This window comes from Lithobates pipiens, unplaced genomic scaffold (genome assembly GCF_037356315.1).
Source record: "Lithobates pipiens isolate NorthernLeopardFrog02 unplaced genomic scaffold, aLitPip1_a1.2 Scaffold_22, whole genome shotgun sequence".
Lineage (NCBI taxonomy): Eukaryota > Metazoa > Chordata > Amphibia > Anura > Ranidae > Lithobates > Lithobates pipiens.
In genome coordinates this window covers 48,878,732-48,903,722 of record NW_027507784.1, presented here as the reverse complement: position 1 = coordinate 48,903,722, position 24,991 = coordinate 48,878,732, and the positions used below count along the sequence as shown (strand labels likewise).

The following is a 24,991-nucleotide window of genomic DNA, read 5'->3' as shown; positions in this document are numbered from 1 at the left end:
GCATGCATTTGCCTGGCTTGTCAATGTAGGCTGCCACAACTGCTATGTTTGCACTGTATTCCCTAGCAGCTTGCCGACCAGCCTCCGCAATTCTACTGCGGTAACATGGCTCAGCTGCGCATATCGCTGTCATGTTATGCCGGTAACATATTCAGCCACTAAGAGGCGCGCGCATGCCCTCTGCTCGCCCACAGAGCCAATGCAAGTGCCCGGTGGTCACAATCACTGCCAGGCTCCCACGATCGCTCAGGGCACATCGAGAACCAGGATCTGTGTCTGTAAACACAAAGTTTGCGGTTCTCTGAGGGGAGAACAGACAGATTGTCTGTTCATGCAGAGTACGAACAGTGATCTGTGATCTCCCCTGCACAGTCCCATCCCCCCTTCAGTTAGAACACACACTAGGGATCACATTAACCCCTTGATCGCTCCCTAATGTTAACCCCTTCACTGCCAGTGACATTTTTACAGTAATCAATGCATTTTCTGAGCACTGATCTCTGTATTAATGCCAATGTTCCTAAAAATGTGTCACAATTGTCTGGCGTGTCTGCCATAATGTCGTAGTCCTGATAAAAATCGCAGATCGCCATTACTAGTAAAAAAAAAAAAAAAAAAAAAGGAATAATCAAAATGGCATAAAACTATACCCTATTTTCTAACCAAAAATATGTAGAAGAATACATATAAGCGTAAACTGAGGAAAAAAATAGTTTATATATATATATATATATATATATATATATATATAATTATTTTTTTATTTTTTATTTGGGGGATATTTATTATAGCAAAAAGTAAAAAAAATAAAGATTTTTTTTCAAAATGTTGCTCTTTTTTTGTTTATAGCGCAACAAATAAAAACCGCAGAGATGATCAAATACCACCAAAAGAAAGCTCTATTTGTGGGAAAAAAAAAAAACTTAAACTTTGTTTGGGTGCATCGTCACATGACCGCATAATTATCAGTTAAACTTCAGCCCTGGAAGGATTTGCGGTCATGCGACGTTGTACCCAAATAAAATGTATATCTTTTTTTCCCCACAAATAGAGCTTTCTTTTGATGGCATTTGATCTAAGGTTTTTATTTTTTGCGCTATAAACAAAAAAGGACCGTCAATTTTGAAAAAAAAAAATACGATATTTTGTACTGTTTGCTATAATAAATATACAAAAAAAAATAAAAAAATGTCTCCATCAGTTTAGGCTAATATATATTCTTCTATATATTTTTGGTTAGAAAAAATAAATCGCAATAAGCATATATTGATTGGTTTGCGCAAAAGTTATAGCGTCTTATGTCATTCTAACTATTATAATTTTTTTTACTAGTAATGGGTGGCGATCTGTGATTTTTATCAGGACTGTGACATTGCGGCAGACAGATCGGACACTTTTGACACTATTTTGGGGCCATTGACATTTATACAGCGATCAGGGCTAAAAATAGCCACGATTACTGTATAAATGTCACTGGCAGGGAAGGGATTAACACTAGGGGGCAATCAAGGGGTTAACCGTGTTCCCTATATCTCTTCTGACTGTAGGGGGGTGGGACTGACTACGGGAGGAGACCGATCGTTGTTCATACTTAGTATGATCACTCAATCAGTCTCCTATCCCCTGAGAGAACCGGGATTTGTGTGTTTACACACAAATCCCAGGCATGGGATGCCCGGGCATCGTGTCTCCCTGGAGCCAGACATGCACATAGGCTCCAGGGAGACGCGGTGGCGCGTGCCTGCTATGGCGTCTTAAAAGAGCGATGTACAGCTATGGCAATTTGTGCAGCTATGCCAACTTGCCGCAGTATAACTGCAGCGGCTGGTTGACTAGTGGTTAAAAAATGTACTTGTTAAAAAAAAACTCCTGCAAGCGGTATACAGCGCTCCTAAAGCTCCCTTGCCCATTCAAATCAATGGGCAGTGCCACTGAAGCGCCTGCAAAGCGACTCAACGGTGGCCCTCTTTTAACCCTGTTTCGGCCATTAGCAGGGGGTTAAAAGAATCCCGATAGCAGCCGAAAAGTGCCGCTAAAAACAGCGGCGCTTTATTGCCAATGCCCCCAGCGCCCCAGTGTGAAAGTGCTTTAAGGGTCAGTGTGTACTTTTCTCTTGGTGGAGGACCTCTATAGCACCTCTTGTGTGTGAAATTGCTCAGGTTGGATCTAGGTTTGCCACCTCATCCCTTTAAAACCAAACACATATTAATTACACAGGTTCTGTGGTTAATTAAGGTGGTAATTACACTCACTTGGTGCCTTATCTGCATTAAATTAGCCTCAGAGACTGTGTAATTAATATGTGTTCGGGTTGAAAAGGGATGAGGTGGCAACCTTAGTTGGATCCCATACTTTGGAACTTTAACACACATTGAAAAGGACTCTAATTGGGAACTATATGTGAAAGCGCTTCACCTATGATATTATTGTTTAAATGTCTAATTTCCAGAACTATGCTTGCTGCTTTCTTTATTGGGTTAACCTGCCATATACTTTTATATCTTCATAATATTGTTAGTGCAGGTGTATTGAGGTTATTTACTATCGATTTTTGCAGTTGCATTTTTTAAAGTATTTCAGCGTTTGTTTGTTTTTAGCAAGACTGTACTTCCTCTAAAGCGTAAGGCTCAAAAATGCTCATAAACACCAAATATCTTTTTTTTAAGAGTTTTTACAACTGAAAAACTCCTCTTAAAACCCCTAGTTCTGTTTTTTTTCCTAGCCAGAAAACATCCATGGCAAAAACTGCTGATGCACCTTAAATTAACTAGTCAGACAGCTGGTGAACTGCTTCCTGTGTCTTACTTGTTTTTACATTCTAAATCTGCATTCCAGCTATTCTTGAACTTTTCTATGGAACAAGGTAAGGCTTTGTTATAAAAATCAAAGAAAGCTTTTATTTTTCTGCAACAGAGTTATTTTAATGGTATATTGGTACATAGAGGAATTTAGGAAAAAAAAAAAGAAAAGTGGAGCGTATCCTTTAAGACAAGTAAATATAATGTACTTTACTAAGGGTAGCAGCATAAGGGTTATAAATTGTTAATGTTGATTGAGCAAATTAAGGCTCAGTTCACACTGGATGCTGATGGGGCTCCCAGCTGGGATCCTGTGCGTCCCCGTTCACTGTTCACAATTTCAGGTCCATTTCAGCTCAAATTTTGGGCTGAATTCGGACTTGAAAACAGACCAAAATACGCACAGGTGCTCCTGTGCGAATTCGCAGCGGAGATATGTGAATCGACTCCATAGAGAGCCAGTCACATTCTCCTGCCATTGCGAATTGGATGTGGTGACCCCACATCCAGTTTGCAATAGTGTGAACCCAGTCTTAGTTCTGCTTTGACTCTAGGCAGATATAAAATACACAAATTAAAGCAGCTAGTTTTTTAATTTACTTACATTTACTAAACATATTATTTGTAAATGTAGTATAAGTGCCTGATTCAATCCCCTGTATGTGTGTAATATATATATATATATATATATATATATATATATATATATATATATATATATAATATACACATACAGTCTCCTAAAGATGAAGTTTTGCTCTAAAGAATCTGATGTAGCACAACCAAGATTCAATTCAATTGAAGGAGAATCTCTAACATAAATATGTGAATGAAACATGACTAGGAGATAGATAAAAATGAGAAACAGATACTAATTAAATAGTTATCTTAGTAACCCCTTCCGTGATTAGAAAAAAATACTTACAAATTAATGGATTGGTACAGTTAATATGTGGATGGTCCCTTCTCTCCAGGTTTGGGAATTCAATTCCCTCGAGCATTGAGAAACAGGTCTCCAGTCCACTTCAGAGCCATCTCATTAAGTGGAGTGAACACATTACACAGTTTAGTATTAAAGATCGAAAATTAGAATTGGAAGAAAACTGAGGCCGGGAAAAATGTCATAAGTCCAGCAGGATAAAGTATGTAAAGGAGGAGAGGGTGGTCAGCTGTGTCGACTTCAATTTAAATGGGGTTTCTTTGCAATAACTTTGCTACCTAATTTGCATCTCACCCCTTTTGAAAAGTCTCATTATGCTTTCAAAAGTCTTTTCAGGCTCCTTTATATTAATTATAGAAATCATTAGAATAAAAAGTTAACATAATGGTTTTAAGAACAAGCTTCACACGCCGAATATGTGCATATTTAATCCACTCGGCTGATGAATTTTTAATCATCGTTCAAGTCCAGGTTTTTTATCTTAAAGCCTAACTTGATAACAAACCTAGCAATTGGTAGAACTAATTGGTACAGAATAAGTAAATAATTTATACAATTACAAAAAAGCACGGCTGTTTAAAAAGGTGCGCAAGGACCATATGTTTAATGATTGGAGACTGGCCGTTGAACTGAGTACACACAGATACTTTATGGTGTGCTGCTGACATCCAGAGGCCAATCCGAAATATGGCCAAATTATTTTATTTACAAATGATCCAGAACCTCATTAAAAATTAAAAAATAACCAAAAATGATGGAATGTAACATTTATTGGGTTTTTATGCAGTTGCAGTCTGCATTTTTAATAAGGGAAAAAAGCGGTGAAATATGATTTTATTTTCTGTTTAAAACAATAGAGTGGGATTAAACAGCATAAAAACAGTTGCACAATAATACTACTCGAGCAGGCAATTTTAGTACAAAAAAAAGGAAGAAAAGAAAAAAATTTTCATTTACAGTTATAAGATTTTATTACTGCATTTACCTCAAACAGCAACAACATTTTAAATCGTTTTCAGCATTTTAGATTTGTCTGATACAGGCTATACATTTCTGTCTTTAATTCAAGCTGTATTTCCATGATTACATTTTAATTCACGCTTAATTAATGATCAATTTGGTTTGATTAAGAATTGAACGCATTGGCATGTGTTTACAGCTGTATGGCAGTGTTCTTGATTTTGGGTCTTTGAAGACATGGCACTATATAAATTATATTGTTGAGCAATTTACCAGTTTGATAAACAGAAGCTCCGTAGAGCGATGTGATGAATATAAAAAAAAAATGGCATTTTTGTAAACACAGATCAAAACAAGAACAAAGAATAATCACAATCAATGACTGATTAAAATTCCATTATGGCAATCCAGTTTCATATCTGTCCACCAAACACTATTTTGGCACATTCCAACTGTCTTTATTGACCATGTCAATGAATGCTGGGGACATGGAAAAGACTTTTGTTCATTCGTAATTTGTGACAGTGCTCAGTCCTGAAGTTCTGTACAGAGAATCTAGATCTACACATACCGTAATTCCATACCAACTTTTTTATTTTGTTATAAAACTATTCAGATATCAAGATTGTATGACTTGGCCAGTGGCTAATTCATATGAATTTATTTTTCAAAAAATGGAGAAACATTTAAAGTACAGTATTTCTAAAATCAAAACTTTCATTTTTAGTTCTGGATAGGTAAGAAAGGGTTATAACGCCTGCCAGTTTTTGTTGTTTTGTTTTATTTGTTTTTTTTTTGTTTTGTTTTTTGTCACCTGTGTCCCACTGGAGGGATTTCCCTTTACTACTTCTCTCATAGGCAAAAAAGGAAGTGAGAGGGAAATTCCTCAAATGTAAGGCCCCTTTCACACATGTGGACCCTTTTCTGTTTTTCATCCATCCGTTGACAGATAAAAAACGGTCAATGGAAAAGCTAATGTAATTGGATGATCGTCCATTTACATCCGCTTTTTGTAACGGATCAAATCCCTATTTTTCTTCCACTAAAAAACGTATCGGATGAAAAACGGTACATTTCCACATTAAAGAATGGCTCCAGGACTCAAGTGGTTAAGGACGTTGGCTAGCAGATATAAAAAATGGATGGAAAACTGATGACAAACTTATGTAAACTTCATATGTTTTTTCTTTGAAAAAAGTTACTGAACTGATTAAATAAACGGTCCCCATATGTGAAAGGGACCTAGGTTAAATCTACTCACAGATAGACTGTTGCAGTGAAAATTAAAAATTCAGGATTTTGCACCACCTCCTGCCAGGCCTCACACTGAAAAGGCATTGCATTTTACTGTGTGGGCTAGATAGGACAAGCAATTACACTGTTAATGGAATGTAAAGTATTTTTGATGTATTTCTTTTTTGCTGCTAAGGCAACATATGCTGTCCGATTTTCATCCATCCTATGGATGAAAAACAGACATCAATGCATCTCTATGGAAAAATGGATGATCGTCTATTTACATCAGTTTACATCCGCATCCGTCATCATACATTTTTTGAAACTGATCAAAGCTCTATTTTTCTTCCGTATTAAAAATGGATCAGACGAAAAATGGATGTAAACTGGAAAATGGTCAGTTTTTCATCCATTTTTGCATTGGTAGTGGATGTAAAAAAAACTGATGTGAAACTGATGAGCACTGATGAAAACCTGATGAATACTTCATCTGTTTTGACGTGACTGAACTAATGAAATGAACAGTCCGCATATGTGAAAGGAGCTTAATGCTAAAGAGAGCAACTTGATAGGAATACATTTACCAATATTCATATTTACTCTTTTCTTTTTAAGTTTTTGCTTCCTGTTTGACAGATGGAATTCATATATTTACATTAATCCAATTCAGGTATGATAGGAAACCTTATTTGTCTCTGTTGTAATTCAGTAACACTTGCAAGCCTTTCCCTTCCTCCAAAAAGTGACAGGACTGTGAAGAGAGAAGCAGCACAGTGTTTCTGTCACTCTGTTCAGCATGTTGTTGCAGCACAAATGACTACCTTCTTGTGCTACTTCTCTCTACTCTAGTCTGAGCTCTGCTGTACAGAGACTGCATGAGGCCGATACCAAGCCAATTTCATGTACACACAATTTCAGGCCTACAAAAAAATAATAATATTTAATGTAATGATGTAATAATGATTGCAGAGCTGCAGTATTTTCCATCTGTTATATCTACTTGGAGTTCAACTTTAACAATATGGCTCCTTTCACACAGGATTTACGATTAGGTCCGCCTGTCGGTTTTTCAGGCGGACCTGATCGGATGATCCATTCACCTCTATGGAGCTGCTGATGTCAGTGGTGACATGTCCGCTGATATCCAGATGGATGGTGATCTGTTTTCATCCGATCTCGCCATAGAGAAGAGCGGGGCTCTGGCAGGTCCGACTCAACACAGTGAGTGGAGACGGACCTGTCACCCGCCTGCTCAGCGGAGATCAGTGGATCGATCCCCCGCTGAGCAAGCGGAATCCGTATAATGGACAAGCCTGTGTAAAGGTTAATCGGGAGGTACTGTAGCTTGCTTCTGTAATGAGCAAATTTGGCTGCCCAAAGTGTACATATGATTACAAACTATACTTTAGACAAGGTTTATTAAAACAGAGATAAAATGAAAAATTGTAGCAAGTACTTTTCCTTTCCTCACACCAATATATGGCAGCATACATATGATATAGCTCTGCCCCTATATCCACCCATAGGACCTGTGTAGCTCTATAAAAGTCTGACAGAGCTACCTCCCCCATTCTCCGTATAAAGCACAAAGATCAGAGGGAGGGTTTATATGCTGCCATGTACTGGTGTCAGGAAAGGAAAATTATGGTAAATATTTGATACAATTTTCCATTTTCCTCACGCCAAACATGGTAGCATACATATGATACATAATGAGCTTTTTAATGCTACAAGCTTAGTCTTTATTTCACAATAGACATAAAAGCTTGGATGGTTTTCCTCCCAGTGTAGTGACTAGAGACAAGTTTATCGCAAAGTGATTTAGCTCACCTGAAAATTATTTCTGGGTGTTGACCAATATATTTGATTAAGATTGGGTCCTCCTGAAGGAGGTGCCAATAGGTAGCCATAATGTTTCTGAGTTCAACATGATGGGATGAGAATCTCGTAATGTACTTGACTGCAGGTTTAGTAGTAGGGATTTTTGATTTATATCAATCAGACAAGCACACAAACTGCAAATTTTCCCTCACTTGGGATTCACCTTTCTCAAACGTAGAACTAGACATATTAAACCTTACTCCATATCAATTCACCAGTCAAGAACTTGATGTTCTGAAATATGCACTCGGTTTCTATCCCTCTCAAAAATTAGACATGTACAAAACAATCAAAGATATCTATATGTTTATAAGAAATCTTACAAACAAAATTTATGTTCGATGAGGACCATTTACGATCTAAACAAGAACCAGAACTCTGAGAATAGTAAGCATTGGCGGACTTCAGAGCCCTCCGAGATCTCTACTTTTCAATGAGAATGAGGACTCTGATACCTCCAACACAACAGTAGACGAGATAACATAATTTTCCCTAAACAAATTTAAATTAAAATCTAAAAATTTCCCAGATCTTGCTACTATTCCCCAAGCCTGGGCATTCTTACGAAATGCAGTGAGTGACATCAAACGTCTTGATGTCACCCCAAAAGAGAATAACCTTACACAGACACAACAACAGACCATTCTAAAGCTACAGAACCACCCTGATTTAATTATCAAAGCTGCACATAAGGGAGGAAATATCGTATTATGACTAAATCTAATTTTGAAACAATGTGTTTCAATATTTTGTCTAATTTCCAATGGCATCGTCGAATACCCACATCTTCTTTTAAAAATGATTTCTTGAACATTATCAATGATGCCTTCATTGAGGGCCTCATTGATCAGGAGCTATATGATTAACTGAATGTTCTGTCTCCCAGGGTGGCGACATTTTATGCCCAAAGTGCAAAAGAACCCTATGTTGCCCCCTGGCAGACCAATAATTTTGGGTATCGGTTCCCTTACAGAGAACGCCAGCAAACTCGTGGATTCTGTACTAATGCCCCACGTTATATGTCTACCATATTATATAAAAGATACACTAGACCTCCTCAAACAGATTGAGGGGATAGTCATTCCTCCCGCCGCCCTGCTCGTGACTTTGGATGTGGAAGCTCTATATTCCAGCATCCCACACAAGCAGGGTGTCAGGACGATTCAGACCTTCCTCTATGAGGAGGACCATCTCAAATTCAATGAGTTAATTCTGAAACTTCTGCTTTTATACTGACTCATAATTGGTTCAGTTTCCAAGACTCCCACTACCTCCAGATGCAGGGTGTGGCTATGGATACATGCTGTGAGCCTGCTTATGGCAACCTGTATCTGGGGGGGGGGGGGGGTGATCTCTTTGTCAATGAACCCCTGTCCAATTTTACAAACCATATCCTGTGTTGGATGCATTACATGGATGATGTATTCATCATTTGGACAGATATTAAAGACTCATTGGATGACTTCATCGAGCTACTGAACCAAAATTGGTACAATCTAAAATGTACCTATAACTGTGGCAGACAAAACACTTTTCTTGATTTTACTATTTTCAAAGATGAGGACCATTGTCTAGCAACCTATCTATTCCAAAAAACAACAGTTGGTAATACGCTGCTACACGCGGCAAGTGCACACACACCAGCTTTAATATGAATCATACCTTATGCACAGTACATTAGGTTGCAGCGCAAATCATTACAAGCACTATTACTATCTAGAGGGTATAGTAAGTCCCTCATTACGGCAAGCTTATAACAAAGCAACACAACAAACACGTAACAAGCTCCTGTTAAAATCAAAAATTCAATCTACTAAACCTACAGTCAAGTACCTATTGGCACCTCCTTCAGGAGGATCCAATCTTAAATAAATATATTGGTCAACACCCAGAAATAATTTTCAGGTGAGCTAAATCACTTTGCAATAAACTTGTGGAGATGAACGTTTGCCCATAGGTACATCCAGGCAGAAGGTTCATACTCCCTAATGGTGAAGCTTTCTATCCAAAATGTTCTGCTAACTGTGATACACAAGGCCTAGTTTACCTCATGGTCTGTAAATGCAGGTCTGTTATGTGGGGAAGATGGACAGACAACTGAGACAGAAGATAAATGATCATGTGTACTATTCGGTTAATGGTAAAATGCTTACTCCTGTTATCCGACACTTAAAACTATACCATAGGTTTGATACATCCTCTGTCTCTTTCTTTGTCCAGGCTGTCGTCCACAAGAATCCAACAGGAGGAGAATGGGATATACTCATTCGCCAACAAGAAACCCTATAGATTGAACGCCTTGCTGCTATCTACTCCCCAGGACTGACTGAGACTCAATCCCATAAATCTTTCCTATAGGATGTTGTCATGTTTTGTTTTTTGTCCCTCTGTCCCCACCTTTTAGATGGGGTGCTCTGCCTTATCCTCATTTCGTAGTGTACACAATAACTCTATAAATGCTATACTTATAGGATATGTCCCTTATCATCTAGAGTTTACTACATTAGATAATAAAGATGATTACTCAATATGAGGAAGGCATCTCTATATCTGCATTTTGTTCCTTTGGTTTGTATATATCTTTGTATTTACCTCAAAAAGACACATAGGGGGTAATTTACAAAAGGCAAATCAACTTTGCACTACAAGTGCACTTGGAGGTGCAGTCGCTGTAAATCTGAGGGGTAGATCTGAAATAAGGGGAAGCTCCGCTGATTTTATTATCCAATCATGTGCAAGATAAAATGCTGTTCTTTTATTTTCCTTGCATGTCCCCCTTGGATCTACAGTGACTGCACTTCCAAGTGCACTTTCAAATGCACTTGCAATGCACTTTTAGTGCAAAGTGGATTTGTCTTTCATAAATAACCCCCATAGTGTTAATACAGTTTAATGAAGAATGTGCCTTTATACTGAACAGAAGGTTACGAATTATTCTAACTGCTTTGTTTATATTATTTGCTACAAGAGATGTCCTAGATATATCCCCTTAAATACTGTATACCTTATGTTTGCCCTTATGTTTTTGTCCAACTGTGCCGTGCCTGTCCCTGTGACTCATGGGGATACTGAGGTTCCTTCACCTAACTTTGTGCGGCCACTCAGCACCATGCACCTTGTTCCCTTCTGTGTTCAGGTGCGGGGCAATTGGTGGACCTTTTGGGTGGCCTTGCTTGCCCCTTCTTGGTCCACCTCTGCTCCCATCACATTGGCCATTTGCCGCCACACCAGCGCGGTAGCCTGTGGCTGGTCTGGACAACGTAATTTCCAGTTGAGATGATGTACTTCCGGTCGGGACCTATATATATATATATATATATATATATATATATATATATATATATATATATATATATATATATATATATATTAGAGCTGCCATTTAATCCAGCCAGTTAGACAACGCTACTCCCTGGTGGCCACACACCTCTTGCTACCTATCTTATGCCCTTCTTACTCTACAAAAAGTAAGATCAACCTGCTATTTTCAGCATACCTTCTCCTCTTTTTGGACGTTTGGCGTTATCATCAACAATACTATTACTTCTCTCTCTCTGCGTTCTTTTTATTACATATTACTACTATCCCAACGAAAATATATAAAAAATCTGTCCTATGTAATTTACTAAATACAGCTAAATCCTGTATACCTTTGATGTGGAAACAGCAGAATCCACTTACCAGAGCATTATGGCTGAGGAAGGTGGAAGACATTAAAAAGATGGAGGACCTGATATTGACAGCAACTGATAGATAGGAGATATATAAAAAGACATGGACCTCTTGGAATTTGTTTATGAATTCAGAAGAGGGTAGCTCCCTCTTAGGGCTGTGAAACACGGATATGAGTCTGAGTTAAGAGATATGATAGGTGTGCGATCAAAGAGACATCAGATGCGATACCAAGCGCAATTCTCGGAATCCTTCCCATATTTATTTTTTTTCCCTTTCCCTCCCCTCCAAAAATTTCCTTTCCCCTTCCCCCTTTTTTTTTGGTATCTCCTCTTGTCCTCCTATTTAGATTCGTTTTTTTTAAGATAAAGTATACGGACTGAAGCAGAGGGGCTTTGTTTGTCACATAAGGTGATAAGAAGCAGGAATTTAGATTACTGTAGCAGTGAGATAGGGGGAGACTTAAATTTTTTGAGTTCTTGTTTGGATATATTTAATATATGTTAAGCTTCTTTTGTAATGTATGCTTACTATTTTAGGAGACTATGATCTCCCATTCTGTAAACACTGTTATAGTATGTATATGCAATTCATTCCTGGAAAAAAATGTAATAAAATCATATTTGAAAAACCAGTGTATGTTTACCATTACCTTCTTGCTGAATCTTATGTGCACCAGCCTATCATGTTTGTGATTGTGTGTCTATATCGAGCTCATGGTAAGCTTTTTCCTGATATTACATATATATACATATTCTGTTTAATAATCTAATAGCTGTATTGATATGCAGACAGATTTATGGTGCCTTTCTAATATCCTAAGCTAGAGATACTGGTCATGTAGTAACATATATTTATGTATGGGCATGTATGTGTACATATGCTGTTGTTATGTTTCCTTTTCTTTATAGATTTACTATTTCTTATGATTAAATGAAAAAGGATGGGTGAAGGCATCCGTCCTCTCCGCTAATGGATGAGGGTAGCATGTGAGGAACCGGCTCACCTTGCAGATGGTTGATGACTCAAAAAGATCCATCTTGCGGACACCCCCACTCGTGGATGATCTGTTTGAACACTTCGGGGTGAAGGGACCATTTGTTGGGTTCCATGAATTGTCTGAATAGTTGATCTGCTTCCAAGTTCTGACAGCCTGGAAGATATATTGGCCTCAAATCTGGGAGATATTGTTGTGCCAATTTCATGATTGGTTCCACCTCTCTCAAGAGGGATTTACTGTGTGTCCTGCCTTGTCGCTGTATGTAGGACGCTGCTGCCCTGTTGTCCAGATGGAGCAGGCCTTGGCGACCCTGTATGTGAGGCAGCAAGGTGGCCAATGCCATGAATGCTGCTTGAAGTTCCAGAATATTGGAAACTAGGCCCTGAGTGGGAAATGCCCCTATGCCCTGGATCTTGAGTTAATCGCAGGTGGCACTCCACCCTGCTGTTCTGGCATCTGTGGTAACAATGATCCATGGCTGCGGCCCTAATGGGCTATGCCATTTAGCATTTATTTTGTCTACCACCAGAGACTCTGGCACCTCTGGCTGGTTATCCTGATTGGCTGGGCTAAACAAACTCTTCCACTGCATCAGGAAGCCTTGTTGGAAAACTGAGTTTCCAGTGAGCCCAGGGGATCATCAGAATACATGAAGCCATGGACTCATGCACTGGGATGCTGGCATCTTTGGTGCAGCCAATGCCTGTTGGAACTTCTCCCTGATTTTGGGGAGTTTCTGAGGTGGCAAAGAAACTGTGGCCACCTAAGTATTGAATTGGACCCCTAGGTAGACCATATTCTGTGTAGGCTCCAGCTGGCTCTGCTAAGGCCTGTCCCTCAATGCAAATCTGGGGAACTGCTGGCATGACTGAACGATCGGGACATGCTGGTAGGCATATTGCAAGTCCACTGAAATACTCCAGTCTCCTGGTTGAATAACCAGGATTATGGTATGGAGAGACTCCATCTTGAGTCTATCCGGATAAATTGATTCAGCCTCTTGAGGTAGTTCTGGAGGCTCCCACTTGAACAGCCAATAATGGTCTTGCGCCACTGTGGACTGAATCCACCATTTTTTTTGCCAGTGGCCTTGCCGAAACTCTGTCAAATTGAGCCACCTGGCTCCAACTGCCTCCTGTTCAGGCCTGGTGTTAAAAGGGCTTCTGTGTATCTTGGGGAGCTGCAGGGGTCCTAGCTGTCTGCGATTTTACGAAGGTTGACTATGTACCCCTCCAACACCTTCTGAAGTCCTTGGATGGACGAAAGCCTCTGAAATCTCAGTACCCGTTTGGCGCTCCTCTGGATGGTTGCCCCCTCTAGTGTTTGGACCAGGGGTAGGGAACCTTTTTGGCTGAGAGAGCCATATATTTTAAAATGTAATTCCGTGAGAGCCATACAATATGTTTAAAACTAAATACAAGTAAATGTGTGCATTTTATGTAAGACCAGCACTTTTAAAGTCTCCCCCACTGTAATGTCCACATCTCCCCACTGTAATATCCACATCTCCCCCCACTGTAATATCCACATCTCCCCCCACTGTAATATTCACATCTCCCCCCACTGTAATATACATATCTCCCCACTCTAATATACACATCTCCCCTACGATTGTCTGCTTGCTTGCTTACCACTATACAAGCAGGCAGATCCACCATCAAAGGAGCCACAGGTTCCCGACCCTGGTCTGGACCTTCGATTCTAGGGCAGAAGGTTTGATTTTCCTCCTGCAACCCTGAAGATGGCAGTCTCCAGTTTTTTGGAAAAACAGTGCCTTCCCATCAAAAGGCAGTTTACAGCAATTCTGCTTTGAGGATGGGTCAGCCGCCCAGGGTTTTAGCCAAAGCGCTCTTTTGGCTGTGACTGAGCTGAGCATGGCTGTGGAGGACCAACGAATGATGTCTATAGCTGCTTCACCTGTGAAGTCCGCCAAGAGTTTTATCTCATCAAGAGCCTTGATGATTTTTTTCTTTTGGCAGCTGGTTTTTGGTCGCTCCAAGTTCTGCACTCACACTCGTATAGCACTTGCTGCGGATGCTAAAGCAAAGGCGGGGTTACAAGTACCACCTGCCGTGAGGTAAAACTTTCTTATGTCCATGTCAATGCGTCAATCAAGGATATTGTGAAAGGAGTAAGAGTCTTCCATCGGAAGTGTCACATTGCTGGCCAGTCTGGTGACTGCTGCATCCACCATTGGTGGGTTAGATAAAGGAGTCGCATCCTCCTCCGTTAGTGGATACAACTTCTGCAACCTATTGGTTGAAGAGGATTTTCTCTCCCCCTTTTCCCATTCTTCCTGAAACAGGCCTCTTATTTCTGTCATAAGAGGAAAGGTGGCTTACCTGTTTCTTTAGGTTCCTCCTATGGAACCCAAAGGCCTGTTCACACTCGCAGCAAGCTCTGCTATTGCACTGAAAAGCGATCTATGCTTAGGTCACTTTCAGAGACATTTGATATTTTCATGTAGAGGGGACAAGTGTTCCTGCTATGCAATTTTCAAAGAGCAATTTGTACGCAATGTTGCAACTTGCATGGGGGCGGCCCATTCACTTGGCTGCCCTACATGTGCACAAAGAAGCCCTTCTCCTTTTTAGGGGTGATAAGCTTTGCACAATGTTTTTAAAGGCACATTCTCCCATGTGACAATCACAGCAGAATCGCATTGCATTTGGGGTGCCCTGAAAGGATAACGGTACCTAATGTGTGTTGTGCAGCGATGGCAACACAATTTAAAATCAGATTGTATGGTGTGTGATAATAGGTTTTCTCCTTCTTTGGAGGAGGTTCCAGATCCTCCCATTCTAGTGCAGCTTTTACTGCCTTAATGAATAGTGGTATTAGCACAAAATCAAAACCTGAACCTTCAGGATCCTCAGCCGAGGAGGAGGCGGTATCTTCTCCCTCTGCCTGGAAGGCTGGCTGTAATACTAGGTCTGGGGGATCAGCCTGCCTAATCTGCTGGGCTGCAGTGACCCCTGAAGTGCCTGGAAGCCCTCTAGTTAGAGAGGGTTGAATGGCTTGGTTTAGATCTGGTGCAGGGCCCACACTGTTCATCCGCTTCTGTCCCTGGTTGCCCTAGACGGCTGGAAAATTCTGACAGGGAGTTGGGGACTACTTTTTGAGCAAGGTTGACACCTGCTGACTCTCATACTCCTGGTCTCTGGCAAGCTGCCTGAAGCAGTTGCTGAAAAGTAGCTTTCCAGGCATAAGGTCATCTCCACATGATCAACATTTTCCTTTCGGGTGCTGAGCCCTCAGAGGAGAAGCTGCTTGTGTTCTCTTAAGTGTACATTTGCTCCCTTTGTACTGGGGCCTGCCAGGATTGGAGGAGTCACTTTCTACCCTGGAAAAATCCAGATGATCCAGAGGGCTTCTGGACCTCCTAGATCGGCAGTGTGAGTGACTGGGACTGGGACTGCAATAGACAGGAAAACACGCCCATCAGGGCAGAATGCACTCTTTTTCCTGCATCTTCTTACCCAAAGTTGGTCCTAACCTGGTATTGCTGTGGTCTTGGTTATGTGGTGTTAGGCTCATGCTGGCAGAAGAACTGAAAGGTGCAAGGGGGACTGCATGGCAACAGAGAGAAATAAGGGAAGCAAGAGAGAAAAAAAAAATACATATATACCCCCTTTTTTTTGTTGTTGGCAAAGAGTAACAAATTTAAATAAAATAAATCTGGGCAACCCCCCCCCCATCCTCTAGTATTACATTGCTCCTTGCCCCCCCCCCCCTTCCTTCTATCCCCATTACTAGGATAGCAAGACTTACCTGTCATTGAGTGTTGACTGTTTCTCATGAGTGAATAAGATGCTGCCTCTTTGGATACCTGACCATTTGTGTTCTGTAAATAGAGCACCTGAGACAGAGAGAGACTCAGCTCTCTCTCAACTCTGTGTTAATCAAAAAAGGGCTAGCACAATTAAGAGGGAAGCCAACTCCCATCCACACAAAAGGACACTTTTAAGCTGGCTATACATCATACAATCCTCTGCAGATTTTTTTCCCTCAGATTTACCAAAACCGCACAATATGAGATCAAACCTTAACCACTTCAGACCTGGACCATTTGGCTGCCAAATGACCAGGCCACTTTTTGCGATTCGGCACTGCGCCGCTTTAACTGACAATTGCACGGTCGTGCGACAATGTCTTTCTTTTGGTGGTATTTGATCACCTCTGCAGAGGGTTTTTTTGCGCTATAAACAAAATTAGAGCACCAATTTTGAAAAAAAAAAAGCAATATTTTTTACATTTTGCTATAATAAATATCCCCAAAAAATATATAAAAAATATTTTTTTCCTCAGTTTAGGCCGATACATATTCTTCTACATATTTTTGGTTAAAAAAAAGAAAAAAAATCGCAATAAGTGGTTTGCTACAAAATAGGGGATAGCTTTATGGCATTTTTATTAATAATTTTTTTTTCCTAGTAATGGTGGCAATCAGTGATTTTTATCATAACTGCAACATTATTGGCGGACACATCAGACAATTTTGACACCATTGGCATTAATACAGCGATCAATGCTATAAAATTGCTTTGATTACTGTAAAAATGTCACTGGCGGTGAAGGGGTTAAACACTAGGGGGCGGGGAAGGGGTTAAGTGTGTCCTAGGGAGTGATGCTAACTGTCTGTGGGATGGGCTAGCATTGACACAACACTGATTGCTGCTCCCGATGAGAGGGAGCAGACGATCGGTGTCCTGTCACTAGGCAGAACAGGGAGATGCTGTGTTCACACTGGCATCTCCCCCTTCGTCAGCTCTGTGACATGATCGCGGGCACCCCGGCAGACATTGAGTCCATGGGTCCCACGATCATGGTCACACGCGCACGGCAGGAAATCCAAAATAATGTACAGGTATGTTACTTTGCCCAGCTATGCCATTCTGCCGACATATATCAGTGTGAGCCAGTCTTTAAGTGGTTAAGAGCCTCAATTTGTATGTAATCAGGCAGGCCCCTGCACCACATGGTCCTGGAAATCAGACAACAAAAGCTGCACAGTGTGCATGGGGTCTTTAGAGACATGAGAGCAAGAAAGAGAAAAAAGTTTTATAGAAATTGACAGACCTGGAAGAGTTCCATAGGAGAGAAGACATCATACAGTCCCAGCTGGTATCATACAGACTCCAAAACAGGTATGCCAGAAGAGGATTGTCGTCTTTGATTAGAGAACACCTCAACCCCAAAAGACCACCAGAAGGGGTTCCCCACTTTGTTGGTGCATTTAGCAGTCTAATATGTGGGACTGCATACTGGGAGAGGCTGAACCCAGACAGACTCAGATGTAGTCGGCAAGTAAGAGCTTTATCCTAAGTGTAATGGCCTGTAGGTGTTGATCTTTTGGAGGACAAAAAGGAGAATGGGGGAGGTAGCTCTCAGTCAGACTTTTATAGAGCTAAACAGGTCCCATGGGTGGATATAGGGGCGGACCTATTTCATATGTATGCTGCCATTTTTCAGGAAATTATATTTCGGTGATCTTTTCACAAGCATATCTATGAACCCTAATGAGGCTTTAGGTGCTTTCCAAGCACATCTTCACTATTTTTTGTACTGCCTTTCTGAAAACTGATAGGTCCCTTTCACATAAACATTCTAATCAGGTCTGCCCGTCTGATTTTCTGGGGACCCAATCAAAATCTCCATTCTATTCTATGGAGCAGCGGGTGTAAAGAGACATGTTTCGAAAACAGACAGATGTGTGTTTCTCTTCCATCCATCAGGCAGTCCTTATACATCCAACCTCCCATAGAGGAGATCGGGCTGTGTCTGCTCTGTATAAGCTGTCATCTGTCTGCTGAGCGGGGAGATCCCCTGCTGAGCAAGCGGATCACAGCCGAAGTCTGCCACATGCGAAAGCGGCCATAGGGGTTGACTTACTAGAACTCGAGAGTGCAAAATCTGGTACTGCTGTGCATGATAGACACACATATTCTAACCTCAGCTTGTTCAATTAAGCTTTGACAAAAAAAGTAAACTAAATAATTTCAGTGGAAACAATTTAAACATGAACTTTAGATCTTTAGCTATAAAAGATTTACAGTAACTGGCAGGGGTGTGCATTTAATAAGGAGCACTGAGAAAGATGTCTCCGTCAGCATGTTTTAATGGAAGGTACCGTATGTCATTTAAAAATGCAAATCTTCATTTCACTATATACTGAATTGGTCATTTCCATTCCAATGGTAATGCTAATCATGGCTTAAGAGACAATATTTGTCTTCTAGTATTAATTCATATGCAAGTAAATTGTAATTATTTGGTTGGGCTGTAGTTTTTTTGCTTTACTTTTAACAGACTATAGTTTTCAAGAGCCTCATCTGTAAATGTATAAAATATTTGCCAGCATATTTTAGCCAGCAATTTAGACTGGCTTAAAGGAAAGCATAATCCATTATTTTCCTTGGCCCTGCTTCATCATAGTGATTTTTTTTTTATTTACCAGTTTTTTTGTATTTTCTTTTTTTTTTTTAGTTTTTTTTTTTCACCAATATGTCTACTGCTACATTTTGTAACACCATCATTTTCTATGAACATTGTAGGGGAGAAACCAGTGAGCACTACAGGAGACACAAGAGACTGACATTCCCAAAAGTATTTCTTTTAGAAGAAACTTCACCCAGAAGAGTGGAGACTGCCAGCCAGGCCTTCTTGTCTAATATCAGTGCTTGACCTCACAAATGCGCTTCTGGAAGAATGGTTAAACATTCCCATAGACACACTCCTAAACCTTGTGGACAGCCTTCCCAGAAGAGTTGAAGCTGTTATAGCTGTAAAGGGTGGGCCAACTCAATATTGAACCCTACGGACTAAGACTGTGATGCCATTAAGTTTCATGTTTGTGTGTAAAGGCAGGCGTCCTGATACTTTTGGCAATATAGTGTATATACAGAAAACATTTTGTGTTGCTATATACTCTGTAAAAAAAAAGTCAGGTCCATTTTGTGGTTCATGTGTGTGCATTGAGGGCCCATATATAAGAAACCCATGCAAAGCAATATGCATTGACGCACAACAGCGTAAATGAACCCTAAACCCAAATAAATGACATAACAGCAGTTTGATTGTACAGAGCCTTTAGGCTTTAGCAGCAAGGGTGATTTTCTTTTGCAATGTTGTACAATGTTAAGCCTCTCACTATTACCTTAGATAATACTAAGGCAAAAAATTGAACAGTTCATGTCAGGGCTAAATAAATAAGGTGCTTAATTTTCAGGCCTTCAGCCAAGCAAAGAAATCTCTGGCCTTTAATAAGTTTACAATCTAAAATCCTTGCTATACTCAAACCGATCTGAGGAGAAGATAGTTAGCATACCAAATCTACATAAACACATGGATTGCTGGCAACAAAGCAGACTAGGCATCTAGGCCACTCTCAAACCTAAGCATCTAGGCCAATCTCAAGCCTATGTAGGGCTTTCCCTATCTGACTGCATATCTATACTGTGACTACAGTTGGGATTTAAAGTGTAACTCCACTTTTGTTGAGAAAAAATACATTCCCCTCTGGGTGATCTATGTACATTACAAGGATTTTAACAAACGTTGTTGCAGATTCCTACCTTGTGTTATTCTGAAGAAACCCCTGCGTGTTTGTCTGTGTCCATGTGGGAAAGTGACACTAGTGGAAGTGGTTTGATAATTATCAATCAGCTGTGGACCTGCAGAGCACTAATGAGGAAAGCTGCTGGGCCTGCATCCCTTTAGACATGGTTCCTATTGGGAGTATCTCACCAAAAATGACATTTTTGTTGCAGGGGATGCCTGAAATCTGACTTGTACCTTAGTGCAAACTTCTGGGAAAATCAGCAAGCCAATCACACAAACAGAACACTAAGCCCTTGTACACACGATCGGAGAATCCGTCGGAATGTGTCCTATCGGACCGTGTCATCGGATAATCCGACTGTGTGTGGTATGCATCGGACTGATTCCATCGGAATATCCGTCGGACCCAATTTTCCAACATGTTGGAAATATTTCCAGACCAACTGGGCCGATCGGACATACTCCGATCATGTGTAGAGAATTTTGATCGGACCAAGTGCCACGCATGCTCAGATCAAATTCCTACATCAAAGCTATTGACTACTAGCCTGAATGTAGTCCCATCGTAATGAAATTACGTCATCCCGTTCTGAACGATCTGATTTTTCGCCAACTTTGTCTGACCGTGTGTATGCAACAGTTTCGGACAAGATCCGATGGACAAAATCCGACGGGCAAAATCCGACGGATTTGGTTGTGGAAATCTCCGACCGTGTGTACAGGGGCTTAAAGGTAGCCATATTGCATTGTTTTTTCAGAAAATTACAGTGGCTGCTTATTGAAAAGGAAAGGTAATATTCAATAGCATTCAATTACAATATAACTTGTGTCCCAATTGTATACATTATATTATTTTTTCTTTATTTGCTATTTTTTCCCCCACGAAAGTGGGTTACCCTTTAAAGTGAACCCACATGGGGTGATATAGCAACTTCATTTTAAATTTGCCCCTATCCACATATACTTCCTTTTGCTCCCACACCACTTTGTTCTCATGCTGCACTTTCCTGCTGCCAGAAGCAATGGAAGGTCCTGTATAGTTGTCAAAGTCTACGCTCACATGGGACTAAGGACTACCCAGTGGCACAGTGTTGATTAGGCCAGCTCTGGCACATGGGGTAACATGCTCCGTAGTGTCAGGCATTTTCTTTTGTTCTTGGCACTAAAAGCAGCAGCAGAGGAGAGAAGTAAAGGTCACCATATACGCTGTTGGTGAATGGTGATGGGTCGAGTGTGAAAGCAAACCTGCTGTGTTTGCCCTGAATTCGAAGGTCCATGATAATTTGCAATGTGTAGCAACTTATAGCAAGTAAAACAAGATTTATTTTTTATTGGTTTTTATGCATTTTACACCCTTATCTGCCTTATTAAACAAGCATATTTTTCAATTTTCTTTTTTTAATATAAGTGCAAGGAATATTTTCTTTACAGTACAATCCCAACCAGGCCTAACCATTAAAATGACAACATCAAAAGAGATGTGAAAATTGCAGTAACCAGAGCTCAGGTTACTGCAGTCTATTTAGTTAACAATAGTTTTCTGGTTGCAGTGGGTTACTGCACTTTTTGATCATTGCATTGTTGCCTAAATAAGTCTCTTTCTGTCACTGTACATTTTCAATCATGTCATGATTTGGGGGAAAATATTTACAGTATTTTGAACATATTAACATTAGACTGTAACGCGGGTACAGTAGTGCTTCAGTGTACATGGCAATATTCCCTTATTCAACTGATGAAATTCAACAAGTTGTGTCAAATCAGTAAATCTTGTGTGTCCGTCATCTAATGTGTAGTACAGCTCTCCTCCATCTTCTATCTGGTCAAAGACAAAAAAGAATCAGCAATGCACAATGAATTAAATGTAAAAAAAAATGAAAATAGTAAAAGTAATAAAAAAAAAAATGAAATGGTCACAACAAATACAACTAAGTCCCTACTGCGAATAATACGTTCATAAACATTGCAATGTGATGTAAAAACGCCATAGTTATACCTATAGCAGCCCCACATGCAAAATTTTGAATGAGAAAAACCTCTCCACCTCCTTAAGACCCCTTTCATATTTTTCAGGCTTTTTATCGCTAAAAATAGCGCCTGTAAAGCGCCTGACAGCTGCCTGACAGCTGCCTCTCATGCCTCCCCAGTGTGAAAGCCTGAGTGCTTTCACACTGGGGCGGTTCACTGGCAGGACGGAAAAAAAAGTCCTGCAAGCAACATCTTTGGGGCGGTGTAGGAACGCTGTACGGGCAGCATTTCCAAAGCACCTGAAAAGCGCTTCAGAAGTGCCACAACATGGGCACTTTTAACCCATTCTTAACACCTTCTTGGGGTTTAAACCCCCCCCCCGCTACTGGTTGAAAAGCGCCGCTTAAACAGCGGTAAAGCGTTGCTAAATCTAGCGGCACTTTACCGCTAACAGTAACGCCCCAGTGTCAAAGTAGCCTAAGACCCCTTTCTCACTGTCGCACCGTTCGGGTCTGCCTGTCAGTTTTGATGGCGGACCTGAACGGGCCCTCCATGCTAGTCTATGGAGCGACGGATGTCAGCGGTGACATGTCCGCTGACATCCGACCTGGTCCGATATGCCAAAAGCAGACAGATAGCCCTATGTTCGGATCCGTTGCTGGAGGATCGGACCAGGTGAGATCGGATGAAAACAGACATGCTGTCCGTTTTCATCCGATCTCTCCATAGAAACTAGCGGTGCTCGACAAGGGACCTGTCATCTGCCGACTCAGCGGAGATCAACGGAGAGATCTCCCGCTGAGCTGGCAGACAGAGGCAGACTCCGTGGAAGCAGATCCACCTCATGTGAATGAGGCCTATGAGACTACATGGGAGTGTACACCTGATCAAGGACCATTTCATATGGGCTGATTAGCACCTTACATGCAAGAACTTTGCAGCCAGCCCCTGGCTGCCAATTTACATATGCTTGGCTGCTAATCAGAAGTTGGAAGCTTGCAGCACATTATTATATGGGGAAGACACTGTTCTGTGCACATGATGGGGAAAAGGAAGCCCCCAGTATTAAACAGCAAATGTCTGATTGAAAATCAAACACTAAGGCCGCGTACACACGGGCGGATTGTCTGCCCAACTTAGTCCGCTGAACCGTGTTTCAGCGGACAATCCGCTCGTGTGTGGGCTTCAGCGGACTTTTTCAGCGGACAGTCTGACGGACTAAGTCTTTCGGAATTTCCGTAATTTTGTCCGTCCAAACTTGGTTTCAGCGGACAGTCCGCTCGTGTGTAGGCAAGTTGGACGGACTAAGTATGGCGCATGCTCAGAAAGGATTTACACGCCGAAGGTTGCATTGCAGTGTATTGGACGTCGAATTTCTAGTCCCGTCGTACGTGCCGTACACGTCATCGCGCAAGCTTTCAGCGGACTGTCTGTTCATCGTGTGTGGTCAAGTCCGTTCATTCAAATGTTGGACGGATTGTCTGTCGGATTGTCTGACGAACTTAGTTGGGCAGACAATCCGCCCGTGTGTACGCGGCCTAACAGTGCTAAATATTAACCACATGCAAAATTTTCAGTTTTTCACAAAACGCATAAAGTCACATGCATAAAAAATGAAATTAAATAAACAAAATTATAAATAAATATTGCTCCTGCTACATACACCAGAATGAACTACCAGTCCGTATAGCATCTAGCACCTACGTGCTCCAGCTTATATAATTTTCTTGAGTGTGTAACAGTATTCATGCAATAGAAAATCATTTAACAGTGTCCATATAAATCCATGAGATAGATAGAAAGGGGTGTAGCCACATAAAGTGTCCAACCAATTCCCGATAGTGAGAGTGTCTCTTCCTTATCCTCTACACCAGGCATATGCAATTAGCGGACCTCCAGCTGTTGCAAAACTACAAGTCCCATCATGCCTCTGCCTCTGGGTGTCATGCTTGTGGCTGTCAGAGTCTTGCTATGCCCCATGGGATTTGTAGTTCTGCAACAGCTGGAGGTCCGCTAATTGCATATCCCCGCTCTATACCTTCACCGTTCACACCATGTGCACTATCCCTTAGGTGGCTGCTTACCAGAGGGTCTATGCAATAAGGCTCTATTAAGGCTGTTTCACTGCTTGTGTTGGCTTTCCACTTCTCCACTGGTCTCAATGGTCTCATTAACGTCAGTAGCATGTAAGGATAGACATAAGGCTCCAATAGCATTAATCCCTCTTACTTCAGAATAACAAAAGGGTATAACGCTATTGGAGCCTTATGTCTATCCTTACATGCTACTGACGTTAATGAGACCATTGAGACCAGTGGAGGAGTGGAAAGCCGACACCCAGCAGTGAAACAGCCTTAATAGAGCCTTATTGCATAGACCCTCTGGTAAGCAGCCACCTAAGGGATAGTGCACATGGTGTGAACGGTGAAGGGGTAGAGGATAAGGAAGAAACACTCTCACTATAGGGAATTGTTTGGACACTTTGTGTGGCTACACCCCTTTCTATCTGTCTCATGGATTTATATGGACATTGGTAAATTATTTTCTATTGCATGAATACTGAAGAAAATTATATAAGCTGGAGCATGTAGGTGCTAGATGCTATATGAACTGGTAGTTCATTCTGGTGTATGTAGCAGGAGCAATATTTATTTATAATTTTGTTTATTTAATTTCATTTTTTATGCATGCGACTTTATGCGTTTTGTGATGCAGTTCTATGCATAGTAATGATAAACTGAAAATTTTGCATGTGGTTAATATTTAGCGCTGTTAGTGTTTGATTTACAATCAGACATTTGTTGTTTTATATTGATGTTTGTTTTATGATAACAGCAGCTGCAGAGATAGTGTATATATAATCCATTTAGCACTGGGCTCAGGAATACATAGTTTTTTCTGAATTTTTTTACATACATAAGCCCCCAGTATTACTGTCAATTCCCCATACAGTAACTGTTTAGGAACTGCAGAGCT

At 40.8% G+C, this 24,991-nt stretch overlaps 1 protein-coding gene across 2 annotated transcripts in view; it reads right to left on the bottom strand.

Moving 5' to 3' along the window:
• Positions 1-21,362: 21,362 nt before the first annotated feature.
• GRB14 (growth factor receptor bound protein 14) overlaps positions 21,363-24,991 on the bottom strand; it is a 122,180-nt gene continuing 118,551 nt past the window's right edge. For both annotated transcript variants that reach the window (XM_077447571.1, XM_077447570.1), the window contains one exon: positions 21,363-21,866. In XM_077447571.1, coding sequence (XP_077303697.1) covers positions 21,720-21,866 — 147 coding nt within the window. In that variant the 3' untranslated portion in view covers positions 21,363-21,719. The remainder of the gene's footprint in view (positions 21,867-24,991) is intronic.